We start from the raw sequence: 24,348 nt of genomic DNA on the forward strand, positions 1-24,348 counted from the left end.
ACAGAGTCAAAGATTTTTTTAAATCAGTTTTAAGTCATCCTTATTGCACAATTTATGACATGCATAACGTCTGTTCCACTTTTGGACCGTGTTTTATTTTCCCACAGATTTTCACCATCCAGGATTACTTGGAGTATGTTGGGAGACTGCAAGATCATGCTGATGTTTTAGAAGATGTCAGAAAAGATATTTTAATGCAAACACCTGTGGGCAACAACATGGAAGAACTGCAGATGCAAACAGAGGAATGCCAGGTTAGATATAAACACCTGAAATCAATTGGGGTAAAATTAAACTATAATGTATGTTCTCAGCTTTTGACGTATTCCTCGTTTCCTTTATTTTTATTTTTCTAATATACTCTGTCATTTCTGACCAAATTTATCTTTTATTCAGTCTTTAGAGTCTGAACTTTCTAGACTGGAGGGTGTTCTAACTTCAGATATGGAGAAAGCCAAACAGCTCTTAAACTCTCCCGATGAGCACATTCCTGTACAAATCCAACAAGATTTAGCCTCCACATATCTGCAGTTGGAGCCAAATTTTACTGCTGTCTCCCAGATGTGTGCAGAAAGGAGTAGCTCCCTGATCCAAGCAATGGATGTGGGAAAGGTTTGTGTTCCAATAATTGATAAGATAATAACAAAGAATGATGCAGCAGCTACATCAACCTCTTTAACAACTCGAACTGTGATTTCAGGCACACTTGGAGTCAGCATACCAGAAACATCTCAGTGATCTTAATGAACTTTCAGGCCTGATACAAGATAACTCTAAGATGTTGGATGTGGATTTGAACACATGTAACGTGGACAGACTGAAGCATTTGAGTCAACACAACAAGGTATCTTTAAAGTAAAAGAAAAAATGAGCAGAGATACAGTGATCAAGTAGAGAAAAATATTTCAAAGCATATTTACATATTTTCTCATTCCAGGACACTGAGAACAGTCTGCTAAAAGAAGCCAGGCTCAAGTTAGAGGATGTCACATTTGATGTCCAGTGCTTCATTTCTGAGCACACTCAGTTTCTGAGTCCAGCTCAGAGCAGCTACCTCCTCAAGTTCCTCACCACCACGCAGCGAGCATTCAGAGACCACACAGAAAGGCTCATTGTGCACAGGAGTGCTTTAGATGTCCTCCTGGACACCACAGAGAGAGAAAACCAGGAGAAGGTCTGTCTGTGGATATGTTATAAACAAAACCCCGGTACCAAAAAAAAACAAAAAAAAGATGCTGTGATTTGCAAAGAATTTGAACTATTTGTTTCATAGAAATGAGTAAGGACAACATAACACAACACAGCAGTGACACACAGAATGAGCAAATGCTTCAACAATTTCAATATTCTGAATTTACACTGGCTAAGAGTTTGGCGTTTTCAGCGTTTCTTTTGTAAATTATATCATGAGAGAGATTCTTCAGAAATCTCAAATATGCAAATATGATCTATCTTGTCTTTCACTATTATCAAATATATTGTTCAAATAATATTCAGTTATTTACATTTTCTTTTGTTTATACATTTATTTTTTTAGAAATAAGTTTGCATACCTCTGAGGTTTGTTTTAAAATTGTGTACATATACACACACCCTATACATATGTTAACATATTATATATTATGTATTTTATACAGTATATTCAACATTACCATAGACCTGTGCATTTTTCAAATTCAGAACCTAGATTAACTTCTATGAAAATGATATAGTAATTTAAAAATTTCCATTGAAGAAAATCTTATTGACATATTTTGCAGACTTGAATTGAAATTGTAATTTTTTCTTTCCAACTCTTCAGAAACACAATTTTTTTTTCGTGTTTTAAGTTTCTTTTATTCACTGAATTCTACTCAGATTTGATGGTTTCCATACTCGGGTTGAGTTTGGCTCATTCTTCTGTAAAATCCTTAATGTTCAGGGAAATAACAGCATTGCATGATCAAGTGCTTGACCACTGCTGCAGACTAACCTTTGTGCCTGTTGTATTCTACAGACCTCAAGACTCCAGTGAACAAAATTCACCTCCCGTGTTTCAACATTTCCACACACAACAAACCCACTAACACATGCAAAAAAAAGTCCTCTTGTGCTCGATACCGCAAACTGGCAAATGCAAAAAAAGCATGTTTACAGCATACTGGATTTGTACAATACTTTGGTGAAGAGAAATGTGTCTGTGTCAGATTTTGCATGTTACTTTGATATTACTGCTTCCGAGACAATAAGACATTTTTTATGTGTAAGCACTGTTGTATGTTTTCTTTTATGTATGTTTGTTCTGTGCGAGTTTTAACCGATTTTGGATGCAAATGTGATCACTCACAGGTATATTGTTGTTAATGGTAAAATCAGCTCAAACTTTTTTCTTGTTTTGGTCAGTCTTTATTGGCGAGACACAAGGAATTTACCGAGAAACTGGAGGAAGTGTGCGACAGTCTCACCCTGACTGAGAATCGACTGATTGGTCATCAGGAGCATGCTGAGAGCGCTGAGAGTGTCACAGGCCTGCAACAGTACCAGCAGGAGCATCAGGTTTGATATTGTTTCCTTTGCCTTACAAAATTAAAAATATCTGCTATATATATAGTTCAAATATGTCCTTAAATTAATTAACTGATTTGATCCCTGTGTGAACACAAGGCTCTGCAAAAAGATGTACTGACCAATGCCAGTGCTTTGAATGAGGTGATCACCAGCACCAAAACGTTTCTGGAGGAGAACCGCAGCAAGCTGACACCAGATCAGATTGCCATGATTGAGAGCAAGTTGGAGGAGGCTAAAAGCAAAGCTACGCTCATCAACCAGCGGGCAGAAGAGTCCAGGAAAGATTTGGAGAAGGTTGTTACAACAGCCATAAAACAAGAGAGTGAAAAGGTTCATACTACCTCCATGTGTGCTGTCTGTAAAAACATGCTATGCATGACAGTTTAAAGTATGTGTCAAAGTGAATCAATATTTCTAATATGTGGTCTGTTCGTGCAGGCAGCAGCTGTTGAGCGGCTTGAAGAGAGCAAGAACAAAATTGAAGGACTTCTGGACTGGATATCCAACGTAGGGAATGAAAACAAAAGCTGTCTGGATCAAACCGACCATATAAGTAAAGAAAATGGAAACCTGCCAGAGGAAACCTCAGCCAAAGGACTGACAGGCGAGGCTGATGATGCCAATGGAAACGCTTTACAGGCCTCTGAAAATGATCTTGGCAGAGAGGCCAGAGGCGAGAACAGCATTTCACTGGACCTTGATAAGCAGTATGACAGGGTCAAGGTATAGTTGGTTTGTCACTAAAAAGGCCCATTTGTCATACTTTTGTCGAACTACTTCATACTTTACATACAAACTGAACAGGTCACACATTTATATTAAACACAGGACATTACCTCTACTAAGTCCTTGTGATGTAATACAAAGCTTAAAGACACAAGTAGAGATGAAATACAGATATTGATTGATAAAAATCAATATATTCCACATTCAGTTTCTAGAGAGAAAATGTCAACAACTGCGAAAGGGCAAAAATACTTGAAACACACATGTGAAGTGTAGGTACAGGTCATGCAAAATGTAAAAAATAGAAACGGTTATACTGTAGTTTATTAGTATCGAATAGACAACATAGGTAAAGAGGAATTGATTCGTAAATGTTTGAAGAGTAACGCTGAAAATTTCCACAGGCCCATCATCAGGAGATTCTGTCCCAGCAGCAGGATCTGACCACGGCCACTCAGTCTGCTCAGGCTCTTCTTGAAAAACAAGCTAATGTGCTGTCTCCTGAGGAGAAGGAGGCACTTCAGAAAAACATCCAAGACCTGAAGGAGCGCTATGAGGCCTCGCTGACTCAGGCTGAACAGCAAATGAAGCAGGTGCAGTGTGTCCAGGAGGAGCTGAAGAAGTTCCAGGATGACTGTGAAGAGTTTGAAGCCTGGTTAGGGCAGGCTGAAGGGGAGATCGAGGTGCTGGGTGCTCCTGCAGGCTCCCTCAATATCCTGAGGGATAAGCTTCTGCGACAGAAAAGCTTCTCAGAGGATGTGATTTCCCACAAAGGGGACCTGCGCTTTATCACCATTTCAGGACAGAAAGTTCTGGATGTTGCTAAAGCATGTGGTTTGGCTGATCCTTTGGCTAAGAATGCTCAGCTGCATGTGGATACTTCAGGGACCTGCTCTGCTGTCAAGGATAAATTGGATTCAGCAGCCAGTCGATACAAAACACTGCATTCACAGGTATTTAATCTTCTGTAGAACAGATGGAAGCTGGTTGCAGTTGCTAAGTTTAGCCTCTAGGTGGTGGCATTTGTCTATGTAATACCTCATTAAAGCATCCACTATCGGTAAAGTGACACTTCTACATTTGACTATCTTTGTTATTGTTTGAGCTTGTGTATTTAGTTATAATGTTGCTGAATGCTCAAACAAATGTAATTTTCTTTGTTTCAGTGCAATGTGCTTGGCAACAACCTCAGAGAAGTGGTTGACAAATACAAAAAGTATGACGACTCGAGCAGTGGTCTTTTGAAGTGGCTCAACGGCTCCGAGGAGGAGGCAAGAAAGCAGCAATCAGAGGCCATAGCAGCTGACCCAAAAACACTACAGAAACAGCTCGAGGAGACCAAGGCAAGAAATATGACCAGGGCCAGCCTTAGAATCCAACCTAAGAATTGTGTGTTGAAAAGCTCAGGTTTATGTTGAACATTATTCAAATTCTACAGGGTGATATTTGATCATTCTCTTCTGAGCCTGACTGATGTTGTTCGTAGAATAATGACCATCAACATTGTGTACACTTCACTGGGTGTCGAGCTATGAATTCTTGAAGTGAATACATCAAGAACAGCTGTATTTAGAGGTAACACATGTGGAAGTTTGAGCATTGACTGGGTTGTAAGGTCATGGCACAATAGACCTGTCTTACCTTATACAGTGTTTCCACTGACTAAAGTACAGCCAAGCTATTTTTGGCTCTGTGATTCAAATTTAAACCCACATGTGAATAGTTTGACTCTGGTTATTTGTAGCTTACATACTCCTCCAAAAGGATACGAGAACAGGCTGATGGAATTGTCCATCAGGGTTTTTGGCTGCAGTTAGCTCAAGCATTTCTCTGTAAGGAGGTAGTGACTTACAGCATAGATATGTGAAGATAAGAGGCGCCCTTGAGCCTTCCAGGGAACACAACATTTTGGCCTTAAATTAAAAAAACAGTGCAGAAACTCTTAGCATTTTCTGCAGGTCAGTGCAGATAGTTTTATCTATGGAATGACACAAGTGAATTTTACTGTCTGCATATGAAGTTAAGGTTTGAGGTTTTTTTTACACTTGTTTTTACTAAACTGCAGGCTTTACAAGGTCAGATGGTGGGACATCAGACTGCCGTTGACACGTTACGTAAAACAGCTGAGTCGTTGGTAACATCTGAGGGAAACCTGCTGTGCAACCCAGATGAGATCCAGGAGACAGTAGGTGAGGAAAGATCAGAGTGGGATGAACACCGTGTTTTGTGTACATAATATCTCAGCACTGAAGTGACACTCAGTTACTGGTATTACGATGTTGCTAGTTCAAATAAAGAATCTAAAAGATAGCATACGGTCAAATCAAGTTATCTTCGAGTGCAGTTTGCTGTTTGCAAACTTCATGCAGTAGTCTTACAGATTACAAGCTAAGCAACTCGTTACTCCAGTGCGTAGTTTATAACTAAGCATATTGTGTCAACATCCTAATAAGTGATCGATGTTTTAGAGGGCCTTATTCATGTTTAATTACTTCTAGTCTAAACACTTACATGTTTTTCATTTAACCAAAAACTAACTGACTTTACCTATCCTACCCAACATTATCATCATCAACAAACTCATAATTACCAATTCAGGTTAATACAGAACTTCGTAATGCTTACCTGTTTACCACACTGCAAGAAGTGATTCTACTTTTAACAGACCCTAATTTGTCTCTGTATTGCAGATGACGTTGTGGAGCGCTACGACAACCTTTCCAAGTCTGTGAGTGATCGAAATGAGAAACTTCAGATCACACTGACACGCTCTATGAGTGTCCAGGATGGTCTAGATGAGATGATGACATGGATGGAGGGAGTGGAGGCCAGTGTGAAGGAGAAAGAGCAAATACCGTTGGACTCTGCATCTATCGGAGATATTCTCAGCAAGGAAGCAGTAGGTTTCCTTGTCATCATCTCTGCAGTCTGATTGCTTTCAAACCGACTCTGTAATACCTTTGAGTATATATGTTAAAAGTTTGCTATTTGCCTTTTTTTTTTAGGCATTAGAGCAGGACATCGCTGGTCGACAGAGCAGCATCTCAGCCATGAAGGCAAAGGTTGTGAAGTTTGTGGAGACAGCAGATCCCTCCGCAGCCACGCTTCTGCAGTCTAAGATGGACACTCTCTCCCAGCGTTTCACTGATGCCTGTGATAAGCATAAGCAGAAAGTCTCTCAACTGGAGCAGCTGAAAGAAAAAGTCGAACAGTTTGAGAACATTGCAGATAAAGTCCAGCAGTTTATCGGGAAGCGTTCGCAGGATCTGCATGAAAAAGATGGACCTGGGAAAACTTTCGATGAGCTGTCTCAGCTAATGCAGGTGAGTGTATAGAATTAACACAATCAGCTCTATATTTTCAGTGTGTTTTGTCTTTGTAAATTTACATTCTGTTTTAATTTCACTGTAGAACACTAAAGCAGAGATGGCTGAAAATGCCAGTGATATAGAGAAGCTGCAGACTCTGTCCAAGGAGCTATCTGAAATAAGCCCTGATGGAAACAAAGCTCAGCTTCAGAGCAAGATGGACAACATCTTAAATATTTTCAGCACATTCAAAGATACAGTCAAAGAAAAGTAAGTCTAGCATCGGTGTTTGCATTGGCTTGGTGATGTAACACTGGATGTATGCTGTGACTGATTTTCTTGCCTACTTTAGGGAAGAAGAGCTATCATCCTGTCAGGACCAGCTGGGCGAGTTCAGATCTGCAGCCAGCTCGCTCACCAAGTGGCTGGAGGAGACCAATGACAAAGTACCTGCAGCTCAGCAGAGCAGCAGTGAGGAACATTTGGAGAAGGACCTGCAGATAGTCACCGTGAGTCTTTGGATAAATAAATAGCATATTACAGAGACAGTGTTATTTCTACATATGTTTTATTTAACTCTACTTAAAATGCTGGAACAGAAGTCACAGATGATGCTTCATATCTGACGCAGACGCTTGTGTGTGTGTGTTGCAAGAGATAGAAGAAAGTGTTATTTAAAAGATAGTAGTCCTGTCCTCCCTTAACTCCCCTCTATCCCTACGTGCTTTCTTTGCCAGCTAATGACAGATGAGTGGTTAGTGTTGATATAGGACAGGTCTAGAAGAGAAACACTATGTCTAACAAAGAGACTCTTCTCATCAAAGTATGTTACAGAAAGCATCACATAAATAAATGCTAACATGTTAAAAGCAAAGTTCCAATATAAAGTTCAAGAAGTCATCTTTTGATTTCATGTGCTATAAATACCAGCTGCCATATCTTTCCTCCTATCTACAATGTATGTGTCTGATTAATCTTTCATCAGGGGTTACTAGATGAATGGACATCCAAAGGCCCAGCTGTTCGGGACCTGGACAGTAAAGGATCAGCACTGTGCAGCCTGATCACTTTTCTTACATCCCCTGCCAAGGCTAAGACCTCTAACAAGTCAGGTAAACATCAGCAGACTTTATGCCATGAAACAGAATCGTTTGGTGGAATTGGAAGCATGTTGTTTGGGCTCACTTTTAGTTCCGTATTATTACTAACCATTAGAGATCATGGAAAGTTCTGCTGCCAGTAAAGCTTGTCAGTGTCCCTGCTCTTGACGTTTTGTCTTATGTCTTTGCATTAGCTCTTACTAATGGTGGTGGTCCAGCAAGCCATGCCTACCTAACCAGTAAAGGTAACCAAAGTGTGGATGTGGATGCTGCTTTGTAAAAACTCAGTTTGTGGTGCACAGTAATGGTGTGGTGTGGTGGCTTTGTGCCTCTTAAATGACTGTTTTTGAAAAATCCCTATGTTCAGAATATGAATGTTTGAATTACAGGAACAAATATAAGAAGACACTGTGAGTTTTTAGTTGTTTTTAATATTCCAAATGTCAAGTCAACTCAAGTAATAATCACTTGTAAAGCAAGTCAAAACAATTGAAGTTGACCAAAATGAAAAAAAAAAGAAAATCCTTGAAGAATATATAGAACACCAACATTTTATGAAAACAAAATGGAATAAGCAAAAAAAAAGACAAAAGCTAAGGTGTTGAAACAGGAAGTGTCTATCTGCCCAACATTGAACAACTGGTTCCAACATTTAGTTTCAGCAACAATGTAAGATTGTTAGAGTTCAGAAATATAAGACGATAGAGACAGAGAGCCTGAACATTTAAACAAATATCAAAAAAACTTTTGTGTTTTTCTCAAAAGACAAGCTCCTGTGTTGTTCCATAAGACAACTGGCTTACACCAACATACAGGGCATTAGTGGTCCAGTTAGGTCCTTCTCGTATCATTAAGAGATAAAAAGGGCTTGACCCTGGATAAAAGCCTGTACTTAAATTAATTATTTTTAGTTTCTGTAAAATGTGCTGTTTCTTTATGACACTATACCAAGGGAATATGTTTGTACATGAGGGTATCAATATTATAGGCCACTATGGTTGAGATCAGTATGTTTGCTTGGCCTAAACAAAGAATTGTTTCATAATGTTCCTCTGGTGATGCTTGTTTCAAGTCATATTCCTCAAACTCTCTTTAATTGAGAAGTTCGTTCATCTACTCACCGATAACAGTTTGGTGAAAGTCGGCGTCCTTCGGATGCTGTTTACATCCGCGTATATGCATATAACAGGAGTGAACGGGGGCATCGGCCGATGCCCGTATATATGGATATACACGGATCTAAATATCGTCCGAAGGACGCCGACTTTCACCAAACTGTTATCGGTTATGCCAGAAATAAGGTCCAGGTTTAAAAAAAAAAACAACTTCTCCTTTAACTGCAAAAACACCAATAACCCACTTCAGTATGATGACAGACACCTGTCCATGAATAAGACACGGTTTGACATGATGTTAGAAAATAAAAAAGCATCTCATGCAACTCTACAAAGTGGCATTTCATGAAACACAGTTTAGAGCTGGAACATAGGAAACGCAAGAGAAAATGAACCCTTTCTTTATACTGTGAATTGTAGAATTGGCTTTCGTGAAGGATGTATTCTCTATATTCCTTCCTTGTTGATTTCTGTGGCATGCACGAGTTCCCTTTCAAATGCTTGTTTATGCCACTTCAGAAAGAATTTGGTCATTAAAAGCGTTTACACCAGGGTCGTTTCTTTTTTATATTAACTTCAGTAACATTCGTTGATGATAATTTAGTCATTCGTATTCTGAACATACTGTGCCATAAGGCTAATATATTAACAGTGACTCATTGTAATGATAACGTTATTACTCGAGTCTGATTCCAAAGTCCTGCTAAGAAAACTGGATGGATTTATTTTTGATGTCCTCAGAGCTGATGGGGATCCAGCAGAACATGTCGTTCATCAGTGAAGAATACACAAACCTCGGCGAAACACTCAAGAGTCGAGAAGAGCAGTTTAGTAGCTTGCTGCAGAAGGTGAAAGAGGCCCAAAAGGAGACGGAAGACATGATGTCATGGCTGAGGGACATGAAAAAGACTGCCGCTTCCTGGAACAATGCAGCCACCGAGAAAGATTCTGTGAAAACACAGCTTGAACAGCAGAAGGTACAGATGTGTTTTTTCTCATTAAATGAATTGTTACGTTAGATTTTGTGCCAAAAATGTACTCAGTCCATGCTGACTTTGCACTACTGTGAATGAGATGGTCATGTGATTGTCCTCTGCATTTATTATGTGTGTGGTACTCTCAGGCATTTGAAGATGGCATGAAGCAGAGGCAGGAGCAGCTCCAGAAGCTCAGAGAGAAGCTCCTGGGCTTGATTGCAACCCATCCAAACTCCCCTGAGGCAGCGAAATGGAAGCAGATGCTGGCAGAGATAGGTACGTGCAAAAGTGTTGACTCCAGATGGCCGTGGAAAATTTATGTCACCGTCACTGATAGAAGTTCCTAAAGCTCACCCATCATAGTTATGTATCATATGGCAATGATCTTTGACTGAAGGTTTATTTAAATATTAGACATGATGCAATCCTGATGTCTATCTTGTCTAAAATTACAATGCATACATACATACATACATGTTAACAGAATGTGAGCCTGTCTCTTTACTGGCTCTCTGCTCCACCAAATTAGCACATTTGTGGTTCCAAGTCCTGCACAGTGGGAGAAGAACAGTGGGACAGAGGTCAAAAAGGTCTTTGTGCTGACTAATGCAGACCGGTGTGATTGCTTTGTTGTCCTGTTCAGATGATGCCTGGGGAGAAATCAGTGGCTCTGTAGAGGAGAGGAAGCAGCACCTGGAACAGTCCAACAAGAATCTGGACATCTTCCAAACAAATGAGCTGCAGCTCGGCCAGTGGCTCTCAGAGAAGGAGATGATGATGAGTGTCCTCGGACCCCTCTCTATAGACCCAAATATGCTTAAAATGCAAAAGCAACAAGTTCAGGTTAGCAGGACGCAAGATGTTGGAAACAATTTTGCATTTTTACATTCAGTGTTTCTAAGCAATGTTCATCTTCAACTTTTCTCTTTTCTTATACTCCAGATACTCCAGAATGAGTTCAAGAGCCGCAAACCACAATATGAGCAACTTGAGGAAGCAGCCTCCGCCCTCCTAAGCTCATCAGCCAACCAGGAGCCTTCAAGTGGGAAGCTGGTGAAGGAGCAGCTCGCTGCAGTCACCCAGAAGTGGCAAGGTCTCACAGGACAGCTGGACCAGCGAGACAGCCTCATTGACCAGGCGGCGGTGAAGACTGGGCAGTTCCAGGAGTTACTGAGGAGCCTCAGTCACACTGCCACTCAGCTGGAGAATCAGCTCACTAACCATCACACATACAGCACTCAGCCTGATGCTGTGAAGAAGCAGTTAGAGGACGTTCAGAATATTTCAGCTCAGCTGAGAGAGGAGAAGAAGAAGCTGAAGCAGGCTGAAGCCATCAATGCAGAGCTCTCAGCGATGGTGACTGAGGACTATCTTAAAGCAGATCTAGCCAGGCAGCTGGAGAGTGTCAGCAGGCCTTTCAAACAGCTGGAAGATAAAGCAGGTTGGCCTTTTAGTATTATCTAATAATGTTTTTTTTAAAAAAAAATTGTGCTGAGTCACTGCAGTGCCAGCGTCTAAACTGCTGCAATTACAATTACTTCCATGTAACTCTCAAGTTCTTTTAAGAGCTGTCACACATAACAATCATCAAGAATAGCTGATTAGAGATGTGCATCAGAAGAGTGATCTGTAACTTGATCCCATTTTCCTTTTGGTTCCACTTGGCGCTCAAAGGTGTTCGAGCAATTCACTTACTAATTCCCGTGTTTTTCTGTTTTAGCAAAACGGATCGAGCAGTTGAACTCAACCTTTGCCAGCTCTCAGCAGTTCAATCAAACCTCCAAAGACTTCCAGTCGTGGTTGGGTGAGAAGCTCCAGGATCAGTCTAAGCCCCTGTCCATCTCTGCCAAAGTTGACGTTCTGCAGCAAACCATAGAGGAGAACAGTCAACTCTCAAGGGCTCTCAAGGAACAAGAGGACGTTTACAATACAATCACTGGAGAAGGAGAGATGCTTCTGCACAGCACTGATGGTGCAGAAAAGTTGGCTCTACAGGGACAGCTCACTACCCTCTCTTCCAACTGGGATGAAGTGAAGAGGAGCTCTGCAGAGCAGACTGGCAAACTTCAGGCTGCTCTGCTGAGATCTCAGAAGTATCAGGAGCATGCTGAGAAGCTGAGCTCTTGGATTCAGGATTGTGAAGCCAGTGAGGGCCAAGTTAAACTCGCCATTGATCCTGCTGCTGTAGAGAGCTCTATATCTCAAGTGAAAGCACTCCAGAAGGATGTCGACAAACACAGAGGTCTGGTGGAGCAGCTCAACACAGCTGCAGAAAACCTTGTCGAGGTGGCCAACACAGACACTGAAGCCATAAAAGAAGAGAAAGATGCCATTGGTAAAAGAGTGGAAAAGTTAGCGGACGGTCTGCAAAGCAAAAGGGAATCCCTCGAAAAGATCTCACACACTGTTAAAGAATTTAACGATTCCTACAAAGAGGCGAAGAGTCAGCTTGAAGGAGCTAAGAAGCAGGTGGATTCCTATGAATCACAGGGAGTGCAGGCACATAGCAACAAGAACTTAACCAACATCAAAGCCCAGCATAAGAGTTTAGAAGGTGTGCAGAACCAAGTGGAGCACATGAAGGCCTTGGCTAAGGACCTTGTTGTAGATGTTCCAGATGCCGAGGGAGTGACAGACCTCTTGCTGCAGTCGGACTGCATAGAAAAAGACTACAGCAACCTTAACAAGAAACTAGAGGAAACATGCCAAGTATTGGAGAGTAAACTGCAGGGGATTGGACAGTTCCAAAACAGTATCCGTGAGATGTTTGCCCATTTCACGGAGCTGGATGATGAACTGGACAGCATGTCTCCTGTGGATCTGGACTTGGCCACGCTTAAAGACCAACAGGACAGCATTCAGTGTTTTGTCGCTAAGCTGCGAGAACTGATGGCTAACACGGCCAATGCTGGAGACAGCTGTAAGAAGATGATGGAGTCTGAATCGTCACCTGACCTCATGGGCCTGAAGAGAGATCTGGATGCTCTGAGTAAGCAGTGTGGCAAACTCTTAGACCGAGCCAAAGGAAGAGAGGTTCAGGTGCAGAGTACTCTCACCAAGCTGGAGGAGCTTTATGGCAAACTGCATCAAGCGGAAGATAAACTCTGCAGCGCTGTGGACAAGGAAGCATCCCAGGAGGCAGTCGGCATGGAGACAGATGTGATCAACCAACAGCTTGAGGCCTTTAAGGTATGCTGATTACAGTCTGAAAATTATTTTAATTTTGTGGCTAAAATGGATTTATGCCTGTTGTGACACCTGGATTGTGCTTTTCAAGGTCTCAGTACGAGTTCCATTGAGCACTTCAGACATCGGCAATGAAAATAGTGCTTACTGTATTAACTCTTTAAATCACTGTTTGAAGCGTCAACACAAATGACCTTTTATTGTGGAATTAATGTGAATATTTCATATAACCGTGTTTTATAGTAATCTGTACCAGTGTTGGCTGTGCTTCCTTTTGTATTTGCCAGTTTTGGCTCTCTATGCACATATTTTACACAGTATTGAAATAATTGATCATCTCAGTTATTAGCAACTTTAAAACTGATTCCGGGGAGGTTTTTCTTTTTTGTTGAATTAAAAACTAAAAAAGGCCAATGCACACGTACCATTCTGTTTCAGATTTTAAATTTAAATATTCCCAGCCTTAAAATCCCACTCGTGGATCAAGTCCCACCTTTGCTTTTCAAATGGACAGTTACTGTAAAAAGCTCTTTTTGTTTTCACGTAAATCATCCCAGCCTAAAATCTGTCATCTGTAAACATTTTTCCATACCTTTGCAAACCTCCAAATAACATTTTAGATACCGGACAGTGGCTGGCTGCTATCAGGCTCTTTACTGAGCACTCTTATTACATACATTGCAATCCTCTGGGGACTGTGGATTCATTTAGGGCATCTGGTGTTAACAAAAGAACCGGGGTCCATGTGCAGTGATGGGGCAACTGGGACAGAGAGGCAAAGCCAGGTGGTTCCCAGCAGGGCGTCACTTGATTCAGTAATGAAGCTGAGGCTGCATCCTGATCTCTTAACACCCACGTAGTTGTTCTTTAACTACGTTATTTTGTCTGTCTGATTTTTCTTTCTTTCTTTTTTTTTTACTTGGACACTAGTGAATAAACTGTTTGATTATAGTTGATTTAATGGTAAAAGAGTTAAATCCGATTATTCACAGAAAATAGTTTTTATGTAACCACTCTCCTATTTTTCATACTGCATGTGCTTCAGTATAGGGTTTTGAATATGACAGAAATACGTTTATGAAAAGGACTTCAGTAGATATGACTAATAGAATTTATAGACGCCAATATAAATGCCAATAAACATAATCTAAAAAGTTGTGCATTATTCCTTTAGACTTTTATGTTAGGCATTTAGGAACATTTGTGTTAAATGTGAAAAGTCTTTTTTTCCATATAATGCCTCACATCCTCCCAACTGTGTAATTACCGTTCCTCCCCATATTGTTTATCAAGTCAGGGATGCTTTTGTTGATATCAGTTTGGGATAAAACAGCGGTTTGCCATTAGCAAGGTTAACAGATGCCAAATGTTTTAAAAGCTCATAAATTCCTGTGGAGTTCTCAACAAGAGGATTAGCCTATATATTGGGAGGTGAAATTATGGAATGCTTCTTCATTTGTAGAATTAGATCGTATTACAATGAAACAATGTAAACATCTGTGTATAGGCAGATGACTATCTTAAAATATGGGTCAAGGGATTTTTTTTTTTGTCAATCAATGGGGGTTCTGTGATCATGTAGGAGGGCTGCATCCTGACCTCCATGTCACATGCATGGATTAAAATATCATTGGTGTAGAGGGGGGTTGGAGGTGCCGGAGTGTTGTTAGTTTTGGTTGTAGGGTAACTATTAAGGAAGTGATTGATTCAAATTGTTGCTAGGCAGCAGTGTTGTCATGGTGCAGACCAAGTCTTTGTCTTGTCACCACTCTGGGTTGAGAGGGCATATTCAGCCTCAGCTGCTAGTGGAAAGTCCTCTTTGTGACAATGCTTGACCAGGGCGACAACTGCGACAAGCAGCATGTCAGTATTGCTGGTTTATTTCTTTCCTTTTTTCAGCTGCAGTGTGAAAACATTACACGACTTGGACATCCTCAGCTTTATGTTCCGAGTATCAGACTATTTGTGCGGTAGATAAGTGGGCTTCAATGGCAGCCAGTGAGAAAGAAATAAACAGAGAAAGACAGTGCCTGGATTCGTCCCTTTCATGTGCTCTGTTACCATTTTAGGTGAAGTTTTGAAAGAGACTTCTTGTGTTTATCCTGTTTCTCACATGAGTTTTGCTGGAGAAGTACTAGCGTATGTATGTCTTGATGTATACCATAAAGGTTAGTTTTAGTGACTCAACACTATTGGGGGTCAGCGTGGGCGTCTTCTCTCACTGCTCAGACGTTACATCAGTGTCTCATGCAATTCTAAAAGAATTTCTACCCTCTGATTCATACTACAACTAATCCAGCTCATTGATGGTGATGATAAATGTCACCAAAACTATGTATTGTTGCTCACCCTGTGCTTCATGACGCATTCTTGTTTAAGTGAAACGTGAAACTTCTACTGGCCAGTTGCTGTACAAGTCGATACATCATCTTGCTGTAAGGCGTTTGTGTTGAGTTTTCCACTCATCAAAGGTTTTTAGTCTTGTTTCCAGTGCAGACCTGAATCCCTGCATGACAGATGACTAGTTTAAAACACAACTATGTACAAATTTGTGACGGGTAACATAAAAACACTTTGAGTATTCAGCCATCTTCTAAAAAGTGTCAGTTTTTTTTTTTTGAGAGAGAAATTAAATCAAATAATAGAAAATGAATTCGCCGCAGATTTTTGATTTATTTAAACGTGAGGTCATATTAAAAAGCCAAATGTTCTGTGGCATTAGCTTTAAGAAAATTGCCACGTATGATGTGTAAAATGATTTTTGGTTTGGATCCACCTGTCAGCTTTAGCTTTGAGAAATGGTGGCGGCATTTTGCACTTTTCTCAGATTAACTGATAATAAGAACATTCCACATTGCATATGGCAACAATCAGGGCTGTGTTTTTGTTACTATGATATCAAGACAGTAAATAATCTGAAATTTACAAGCTGATAAAACAAGAGGATTTAAACAAAAGATTACTCCTCACTGGTGAGATTTGTTAATGCTCATTGAAAGCGCACTTTTCCCTCCTTTCTCACTGAAATTTGGCTCTCACTGTCTCTAAATCTGATTGTTTTGAGAGGCTGATAAGTGCTGCTGCTGAAAGATCTTTATTCTTTCATTTGACTAAATAAATGTCCTCTGACTCTTTCACCTTTGGACTCATCAGCTTTTGGCTTTGTGCTTAAATGAAATGCAGCATTCCCAGTTTCTAAACAGTTTGCAAAGAGTTGAAGTAAAGTGTAAAGTGTTGCGGTGGGGACAACGGGACTTGCAGCGGTCAGAAAGTCGAGGGAAGTACTTTGTATTCATCTATTTAAAAGAATGTATAGAATATTAATGCAGATTTCAGTGGTTTGGCATCCTTTTTTTCAAATCAGGTCCAATTGCTCATTTGTCACTGCCAGCATCCTCTTTGCATCATCTCTCATGCGTGCACTGCCGAACAAAGAAGTTGGGATAGCTCAGCTACCAAGCCACGGTAGTGCAGACATTCAGGAAGCAATAATAAATTCAATTCATTATCTTTTCTGTCCTCCTTTATTCTTCTACTACTCCGGTCTTTGGACGTAAAAAGCATATCGTGCACTTAGCAAAGCCATCGGTGTTAAATTACCTGAGACCTGTGCCTCCCTCAGCATTCCACAGTAATTAAGAATATCTGCGGGTTCCACAGCAACTGTTCGCGAGACGAAAGCAGAGGGCAATGAGAGAAAAAAATGGAAAAATGTGTATCTGTTTCAGCATACTGTGATGTCATCAGTGAGAGCTGCTGCTGCCTGCTGGTCGTTTTTTTTTGTCTGTGAATTAGAGAAGCTCGTGTGCTAGTGTTTACCCTCCCCATTCCGTCAGTCGGTGAAAGAAAAGGAAAGTGAGTGACTGTGTCAGGATGCAGAGGATGGCTTAGAAGTGAAGTCATATAGGCTGAGAAGAAGTAAGGGGGAATTAGAAGGGAAAAAAGGGTCATATGTCCACCAATCAACATGTGCCGTAGCGGCTCCGAACACAAATGGAGTTGTGGCAGATGTTGTCTGAATAATGAGCGGGGGCGGGGCATGAAACCTTCTGCCAGGAGGCTGTCTGTCAGTGCAAGGGGAGCGATGAGAGAGGAAGGGCAGGCTTTTTTGTTTATGTAGGAGTACCAGCTCTTCTGAGAACTGCCCGCAGTTTTCAGTAGAGCCTGCTGGATTTGTCTGCGGATATTTTCATTTTGCACTGAGGACTTTCCTTTAGCTCACATGGATGCTGAGGGACTTATAGGGACACAGAGGCACTTTGTACCAGAGGAATAGGCATTAAGTTTTTACAAAAGCCTTGAGGAATATTTTTGGAATTGGTGACTCTCTTGAAAGACAGGACTTTTATTCCATATTTGGAGTATAAAGCTGCTATAATGTTCGAGCATTTATTTGAATTTTTTGTGTGTGTTTGATACTTTGTTGTTTTTAAAGTCTTTTTTTATCATTCTCATCAACTCAATGGTGGCTGCATTTTTTCTAAAGAACCTCTTCATGAGCATTTGTTGATTTAACCTTAAAAAACTGAAAGCAATGTTCAGAACTCATTTATTAACTTATTTAAGGGAGGGGAAACCTTATTTTACTCACAGTTGCTGCTTATGTACGTTGACCACGTGCTCCTTTTCAAATTGCTCAGGATGCACTAAAGCAACTCATACTGTAACTCAAAGGATTTCACTAAATCCTTAATCTTTTCTTTGTGGTCAGAAGTGACAATTGTTTTAGCATGGGCAAACCGCTGAGCAGACCAGATTGCCTCAGACAAAACCCTTCCTGTGTGGGGAAGGGGGAGGAGGAGGACCTGAACATTGATGATTGCTACGTGCCCCAGAGATCCATTTATGACACCGTCCGGCTCAATGAGCAGATAGACTCGGGCTCTAAGGGCAGCCTTTCTTCCCGACACTTCACGGGCACTTTACCCTACACACACCGTACGTTAGACCTCAGCAGCCTGTGCGGGAATGGAGGTCTCTCTGCTTCTAGTTCGTTTGAGCTCCGAACAAGAAAGCCTGCAGTGCTGGATGAGCGTGCGGTGTTTGATGGGCTTAAACTCAATGGCAACATAATGAGGGTCAGCGATACAGTGCTGCCTAAGTCACGTCTGCAGGGAGGAGAGAAGAAGGACCATCCTCACCATCGGCGGTCGTGGCGGACTTTTGCCCCCACGAACTTGGGCGAGTATGCCAGCCGCAGTGGGACTCTATGCTCGGGGAGCGTAGAGAGGCATGGCTTGATCAATGGCAGGAGAGGACAGAGTATGACTAGCTCACTGACATCTGAAGAAGACTCAGGCCTTTACAGCCCCACTGTGGAGAGGGAGCGACATGCACACAGATCCCACAAAAGAACAGAGCCTGGCACAAGGAGCCTCTCATCCTCCGAGGCTATGCATATGTCCGGGGACCTGAAAACGGGACGATCGCTCAGCTCAGGACAGGAGGATTTTCCATTCTCTCCTGTAAGGAACAGGCCGTCTCTTCACCACAGTAGCAGCTTGGTTCAAGAGCCACGACAGAGAGAATCTGGCGTGGCGAGACTTAATGAAAAGGGTACGCTGAACAACGGAGAATATAAATACTCCACTGGGAGGTCATCCTTGGGGTCAGCTTCCAGAACGCAAAACGACAGCTCGGGCTGGCGTTCCCGGACTGTAACAGACTACGATGAGCTGTCCACCGCTGAGCTGTTGGAGGATGTTTCATCTCAAGATGATTGCGAGTTGGTTAGTGTGGTGGTGACACAGCCTGAGACATACGGAAACTCTGAAACTCTACCCACGGAGAGCTGCCAGCAAACAAATCCTAGTACGATGCCGCCCGGAGCGTCCAAATACAACATGGAGGAGTTGGAAGAGTTCCTGCAATCACTGGAGGCCTGTCTGCCCAAAAGTTTACAGACATTCCAGCATGCAGGGGAGCACGAGATCGAGGCCTTACTGAATGCCATTGCCGCATGCCCTGAAATGGACCCCATGAGTTATTTCTCCCCACAGGTGCCCAAAAATAGCCTCTCCGTCAATTTCTGCTTTTCACACATTTTTCTTTTCTTTTTTATGATATACGTGTATAATCAATTAGTTGTTTCCCAGCTGTTGGAGTCTTACATATCTGATTACATGATGGGTGATTTAGATTTTGCTCACCAGTTCAGCCTGTCACAACGGTACTTTTAACTGTGAAATCTGCTCCTCAAGGAGCTGCTGACTGGTTGAGTCAGCAGCTCAGTGGTTCTTTGTGTCAGCTGGATTTTTAACACTTAGCGTGAGGTGATGAGGTGGCAACATATCTCTGGACATGGGATGGAACAGAGTAGCCTCATGGCATTAGTTCAGGCTTTTATTTGTTGCAAATGTACTGGATGAATCAAAAGCTTTCAATTTTTGTTTCAAAAACAATTCTTGGATTCTATTCTTTACGTATGTAAACAATCCTACAACAGCATGTTGTAGGATTATGTTAATTAGACCAGACAAATATTTTCAGATCAAAAAACACGTTTCCCCTAATAAGACTGATTACTTTGTGAAAGAATGTATAAAGCATTTGCTCTGATTTGTTTCCTTTGTCCTCAGGCTTTCCAGAAAGAGGACATTGATCCACTGCAGACACAGCTTCAAGACATCAACTTGGTCGGGCAGGGCCTTATCCAGAATGCTGCTAAAGGCACCAACACCAAGAAGCTTGAGGATGACCTGGAGGGCGTCAACTCAAAGTGGAATACCCTCAATAAGAAGGTAATTACCAGTCTGACTGGTTTATGTTTACTTATGTATTGTGTTAATTTATTTGGATATAAAAAGAGATATTTACAGCATAATGAGTCACTCTTTCTTACCAGTTGCTGCAGTGTGATAGGAGCAGTTTAACTTGGTGGCATCTATTTTTACCATGTGGTCTGCAGATTGCCGAACGTTCAGCGCAGCTGCATGAAGCCTTGTTGCACTGTGGGAGGTTCCACGATGCGCTGGAGTCCCTGCTCAGCTGGTTGACTGACACAGAGGAGCTTGTGGCCAGTCAAAAGCCTCCTTCTGCAGAATTCAAAGTGGTGAAAGCACAGATACAAGAGCAAAAAGTAAGCCTTTATCATGTGGCACAATATACGTCAGTTGTCTTCTTTTACTCCTCACACCTCAAAATTACGTTAACATTAATCTTACTTAATTGACATCCATTGTTGAAGATAAGTGTGGTATAAAAAACCTTTTGTTTGATGGTCACCCAATTTGTGCCTGTTAGATTTACTGTTTCTCTTAATGAACAAATGTAATGGTGCTCAATAAATCTTCTGCTTTGTTTGCCTTTGACAGCTCTTACAGAGGCTGCTGGATGACCGAAAGCCGACTGTGGAGCTGATAAAAAAGGAGGGAGGGAAGGTTGCAGAACTGGCAGAGTCTGTGGATAAGGAGAAGGTTGCAAAAGAGATTGAATGCCTGGGGCAGAGGTGGGACGCTCTGCTTAAGAAAGCTGAAAACAGGTCCGTATATACGTTGGCCGTAATGTAAAGCATGCATCATTTGAGAAAGTTTCAAATTTCTAAAGAATGCTATACTCCTGAAGTTACCTTCCTCTTCTTAAAGCTTAAAGAGATTGAAATAGGATTATTGGTATGTGCTTTCTTGTAAAAAAAGGCTTGTCTTTGAACTAACCAAAAAAAAAAAAAAAAAAGATGGTTAACATTATATATTTGTAAGCAAACTTTTTAGCTGAATTGTTGACTGTTTAGCTCGCTGGCACCTTACAGCTCCAATTGACGTACCCATGAGTTTACCCCTGAGGATTTTTAAGAAAACGCCTTTAACCAAGTAGGTTAAGTGAGCCAACATGTACTGACTAAAATGTACAGTGGCCAGTCTTTTGATCAAATACTCGTGCATTCCTGCAAAAATAATAGACACAAATTTTTTCACATTATTTTACGTTATCAGTTTTTGTTTTTGACCTAAATCCAATGAATGTTACTTATACATGGTAATTAAACACGATTGCCAGAGCTTTTTCCCTCGTTCTGTCTGTTTAATAAGGATGTGTGTACCGTGTTCCTGATCCTCTCATGTCGATATCTTATCGCAGGCACAAGCAACTAGAGAGCATCTTAGTGGTCACACAACAGTTCCATGAGACTCTGGAGCCACTGAGCGAATGGCTTGCAGCCACAGAGAAACACCTAGCCAACTCTGAGCCAATTGGCACTGAGACGTCTAAGCTCGAGGATCAAATCTCTCAGCATAAGGTAATATCCATCACAATCACTTCTGGTCTGCTGATTTCAGTTTTATTCATTTTGCTTGCCACTTTAAGTTTGAGCTTTTCATCATCTCCCATTTCACTTTTTTGTTCAATTTCAGTTTCATTTTTTGTGTTTTTTGTGTATGTTTTCCCGTTTGTGTCGTATGTTCTTGGTCCGTTTCCCATCATCCGTGGTCAGGCCTTAGAGGAGGGAGTTATGAATCACAGTAAAGACCTGTTTCAGGCCGTCAATCTGGGTCAAACGCTCAAATCTGTGAGCTCGGTGGACGAGAAGGAGTTTGTCCAGTCCAAACTGGACACCACACAGGCCAATTACATAGAGCTCCAGGAGCGATGCAGGAGGAAAGCTGACATGCTGCAGCAAGCTCTGGCAAACGCTCAGCTGTTTGGAGAGGATGAAGTGGCCCTCATGAACTGGCTCAACGAGATGCACCCCAGGCTGAGCGAAGTGTCCGTGGAGGACTACAAAGTAGATGTTCTTGAAAAACAGCGGGCAGAACAACGGGTATACACTCCTCCTCAGGCCAGCCATTATGCTTTTCTTTTAAGTTGCATCGATCATCTTTCAGTTTATGTAATTATTTGTGTCTTGTGCACTGGAGAATATCTTGTCCCTCTCAGTGACTCTCAAGTTTTTCTCTTCAGAAACTTCAAAGTGATATTGAGTTGCAGAAGAAGAATGTTGACCAAGCCATCTCTAATGGGATGGAGCTTCTGAAGCAAACAACAGGCATGTTTTGATTCATTACTGTCTGACAGCAATGGGAAATTTCACTTTCTTTAGGAACAACTCAACAGGGGAAAAAATCTTGTACTTGTACAAAATCTGGTTGTTCCCCTCCTACCAATTTATTCAAAGAAATTGTTTGTCTCATGCTTTTTTGCTTACTTGCTTAAAGTTACATTTTAAGACCTGCACTATTAAGTCTGTGTGATAAAATACTGTATTCATTTACCACCAGTAGCAAGTGAGTTTGGTATAGCTTACCTCATAAACAGAAAAATGTTGTTGTGACTCTGTAGGGATTGTCACTGCCGCATTACTAGCACCTGTGAATCTCAATAAACTCCTTTGTGACTGGTTACTTTGCAATCAGATAACTGATGATAAACTGTATTTCATAATTTACTTACTATTTCTAGGTGATTTGGTGGGTGTTATCCCAGGCAAACTAGACACTAAAAAATGTAGCAAACCAGCTTTATTGGCTGTAGTTGTAGGCTTGTTTGTAATATGATATTTACTTTGATACTGACTGGAAGCCTAGATCAGTTTTAAATACCTAATGACAATTAAAAAAAAAAAAGTTGGAACATTTTTCCTCTTTTTTTTTTGCAACTGTAATTCCATGGACAGTTTTACTTTGACGGAATATAACACAGCATTTCAAAAACTCTTCATACATTTCGTATGTCAAAATGAAAAAGTAATTGGTATCAAAGACTTTAGATCCTCAGGAATGTGGTGGAGTTTAAGGATGAAGTGTCAAAAGTTGGACAAAGCAACCAATCACAAAAGAATATATCCTTCCACCTGATCTCGTCTAGCACCAGCTCATCATCACTGTTTGGCTGCGGCAACTCGCCAAGATAAACTATGAGCTGTATAGTACTGAGCTTTGTGTGTTGAAAAATGCAGTGTTTCTATTTTACTGATGATGTTAGGTTCAGCCAAGTTCAACCCAGCTAGCAACAGGCTCAACCTCCCTATCCTACACTCAACACAAACTCTTATTCCATCATTTACTTCCTATTTATAGGTGACGAGGTGGTCGTTATCCAGGGCAAACTGGACGGAATAAAAACAAAGTATGCTGAGATCAATTCTATGAGTGACAGTGTTCTCAAGACCTTGGAACGGGTTTTGAGTCTGTCCACAAAGCTCCAGCATACCCATGAGGACCTGAGTGCCTGGTTGGAGAATTCAGAGGCTGAGATGAATATATTTGCTGATCAGGTGCCGGTGGGTGAGCAGCAGGCTCATTCACAAAACAGGCAGAAGGTAAGTTTTTCTTTTTTTCCAATAAAGAAATAAATGGAAAGAAATAGCACTTGTTTGTGTTTGTTAGAATTTTCTGTTTTTAATCTCGTTCAGGCCTTGCTAAAAGAGACCAAAGAGCAAAAGCCTGTGTTGGACAAGCTGAATGAGCTTAGCAGTTCACTACTGGACCTGATCCCTTGGCACACTCGAGAGGGTTTGGAAAAGCTGGTGACTGAGGATAATGAGCGGTACAGAGCCGTCTGTGACACCATCACCCAGCAGGTCGACCAGATCAACGCTAACATCCTCAAGTCCCAGCAGGTAAACCACTGAATTTACTAAACCCGCTTTTTCCCTCATTTGACTGTCTCTTTCTTGTCATATAATTCCTCCTCTTTATTTTCTTTTCCCAGTTCGAGGAGGCCGCAGACATTGAGCTCTCCTGGCTGACTGAGGCTGAGAGGAAGTTGCTGTCGATGGGTGAGATCAGGCTGGAGCAGGACCAAACCATAGCCCAGCTCCAAGCACAGAAGGTTAGCCCATAATGCCCTGTGTTTGTCTGTCTGTATGTGTGGGGATAGACAGATGTCATCATTTTAACAAAGTACAGTAAACATGGTGGTTTGTTTTGTGACATCCAGCCAAACTCACTCCACTGGTTTTACAGAGTTTCTCCATGGACATCATGAGGCACAAAGACGCTGTGGATGACATTGTGAAAACAGGAAAGGCCATCATGAGCAGCAAAACCACAGAGGAGAAAGAAGTCTTGAAGGTGAAATTAATTTGTGTCAAATTTTAGACTATTATTCATTTGAAAATGGGCAAGAGCTAAAAGATCTTTTTGTTTTTAAATCAGGCCAAGACCCATGCTCTCTTGGAAAAGTATGGCACCGTCAGTCAGCTGAATTCAGAGCGCTGTCTCCAGCTGGAGCGAGCTCAATCTCTGGCCATGCAGTTCTGGGAGACCTATGAGGAGATGTGGCCATGGCTTCAGGAAACCTTAAGCACCTTCAGCCAGCTGCCCCCTCCTGCCATCGAGTACGACACGCTCAGGCAGCAGCAAGAGGAGCTCAGGGTAAGAAGCCAGCATGGAACGATGATCAATGAGACTCTTATTCAAATAATGATTCATCAAACTGAATGTGTGATGTC

The 24,348-nt window shown here is 41.5% G+C and overlaps 1 protein-coding gene across 3 annotated transcripts in view; it reads left to right on the forward strand.

Moving 5' to 3' along the window:
• dst (dystonin) overlaps positions 1–24,348 on the forward strand; it is a 99,880-nt gene that overhangs the window by 55,827 nt on the left and 19,705 nt on the right. For 2 of the 3 annotated variants that reach the window (XM_075477996.1, XM_075478014.1), the window contains 32 exons: positions 108–254; positions 397–612; positions 701–844; positions 938–1,174; positions 2,383–2,535; positions 2,644–2,877; positions 2,986–3,270; positions 3,678–4,226; positions 4,440–4,616; positions 5,339–5,462; positions 5,964–6,172; positions 6,279–6,596; positions 6,685–6,851; positions 6,934–7,090; positions 7,567–7,693; positions 7,876–7,926; positions 9,538–9,773; positions 9,920–10,049; positions 10,417–10,616; positions 10,716–11,214; positions 11,494–12,962; positions 19,538–19,699; positions 19,867–20,037; positions 20,273–20,439; positions 21,036–21,195; positions 21,391–21,717; positions 21,858–21,942; positions 22,973–23,214; positions 23,308–23,514; positions 23,607–23,726; positions 23,861–23,968; positions 24,053–24,271. In XM_075477996.1, the coding sequence (XP_075334111.1) occupies positions 108–254; positions 397–612; positions 701–844; positions 938–1,174; positions 2,383–2,535; positions 2,644–2,877; positions 2,986–3,270; positions 3,678–4,226; positions 4,440–4,616; positions 5,339–5,462; positions 5,964–6,172; positions 6,279–6,596; positions 6,685–6,851; positions 6,934–7,090; positions 7,567–7,693; positions 7,876–7,926; positions 9,538–9,773; positions 9,920–10,049; positions 10,417–10,616; positions 10,716–11,214; positions 11,494–12,962; positions 19,538–19,699; positions 19,867–20,037; positions 20,273–20,439; positions 21,036–21,195; positions 21,391–21,717; positions 21,858–21,942; positions 22,973–23,214; positions 23,308–23,514; positions 23,607–23,726; positions 23,861–23,968; positions 24,053–24,271 (7,797 nt within the window). The remainder of the gene's footprint in view (positions 1–107; positions 255–396; positions 613–700; positions 845–937; positions 1,175–2,382; positions 2,536–2,643; positions 2,878–2,985; positions 3,271–3,677; positions 4,227–4,439; positions 4,617–5,338; positions 5,463–5,963; positions 6,173–6,278; positions 6,597–6,684; positions 6,852–6,933; positions 7,091–7,566; positions 7,694–7,875; positions 7,927–9,537; positions 9,774–9,919; positions 10,050–10,416; positions 10,617–10,715; positions 11,215–11,493; positions 12,963–19,537; positions 19,700–19,866; positions 20,038–20,272; positions 20,440–21,035; positions 21,196–21,390; positions 21,718–21,857; positions 21,943–22,972; positions 23,215–23,307; positions 23,515–23,606; positions 23,727–23,860; positions 23,969–24,052; positions 24,272–24,348) is intronic. The other variant, XM_075478006.1, reaches the window with a different exon arrangement.

The sequence above is a fragment of the Odontesthes bonariensis genome, chromosome 2 (assembly GCF_027942865.1).
Source record: "Odontesthes bonariensis isolate fOdoBon6 chromosome 2, fOdoBon6.hap1, whole genome shotgun sequence".
Lineage (NCBI taxonomy): Eukaryota > Metazoa > Chordata > Actinopteri > Atheriniformes > Atherinopsidae > Odontesthes > Odontesthes bonariensis.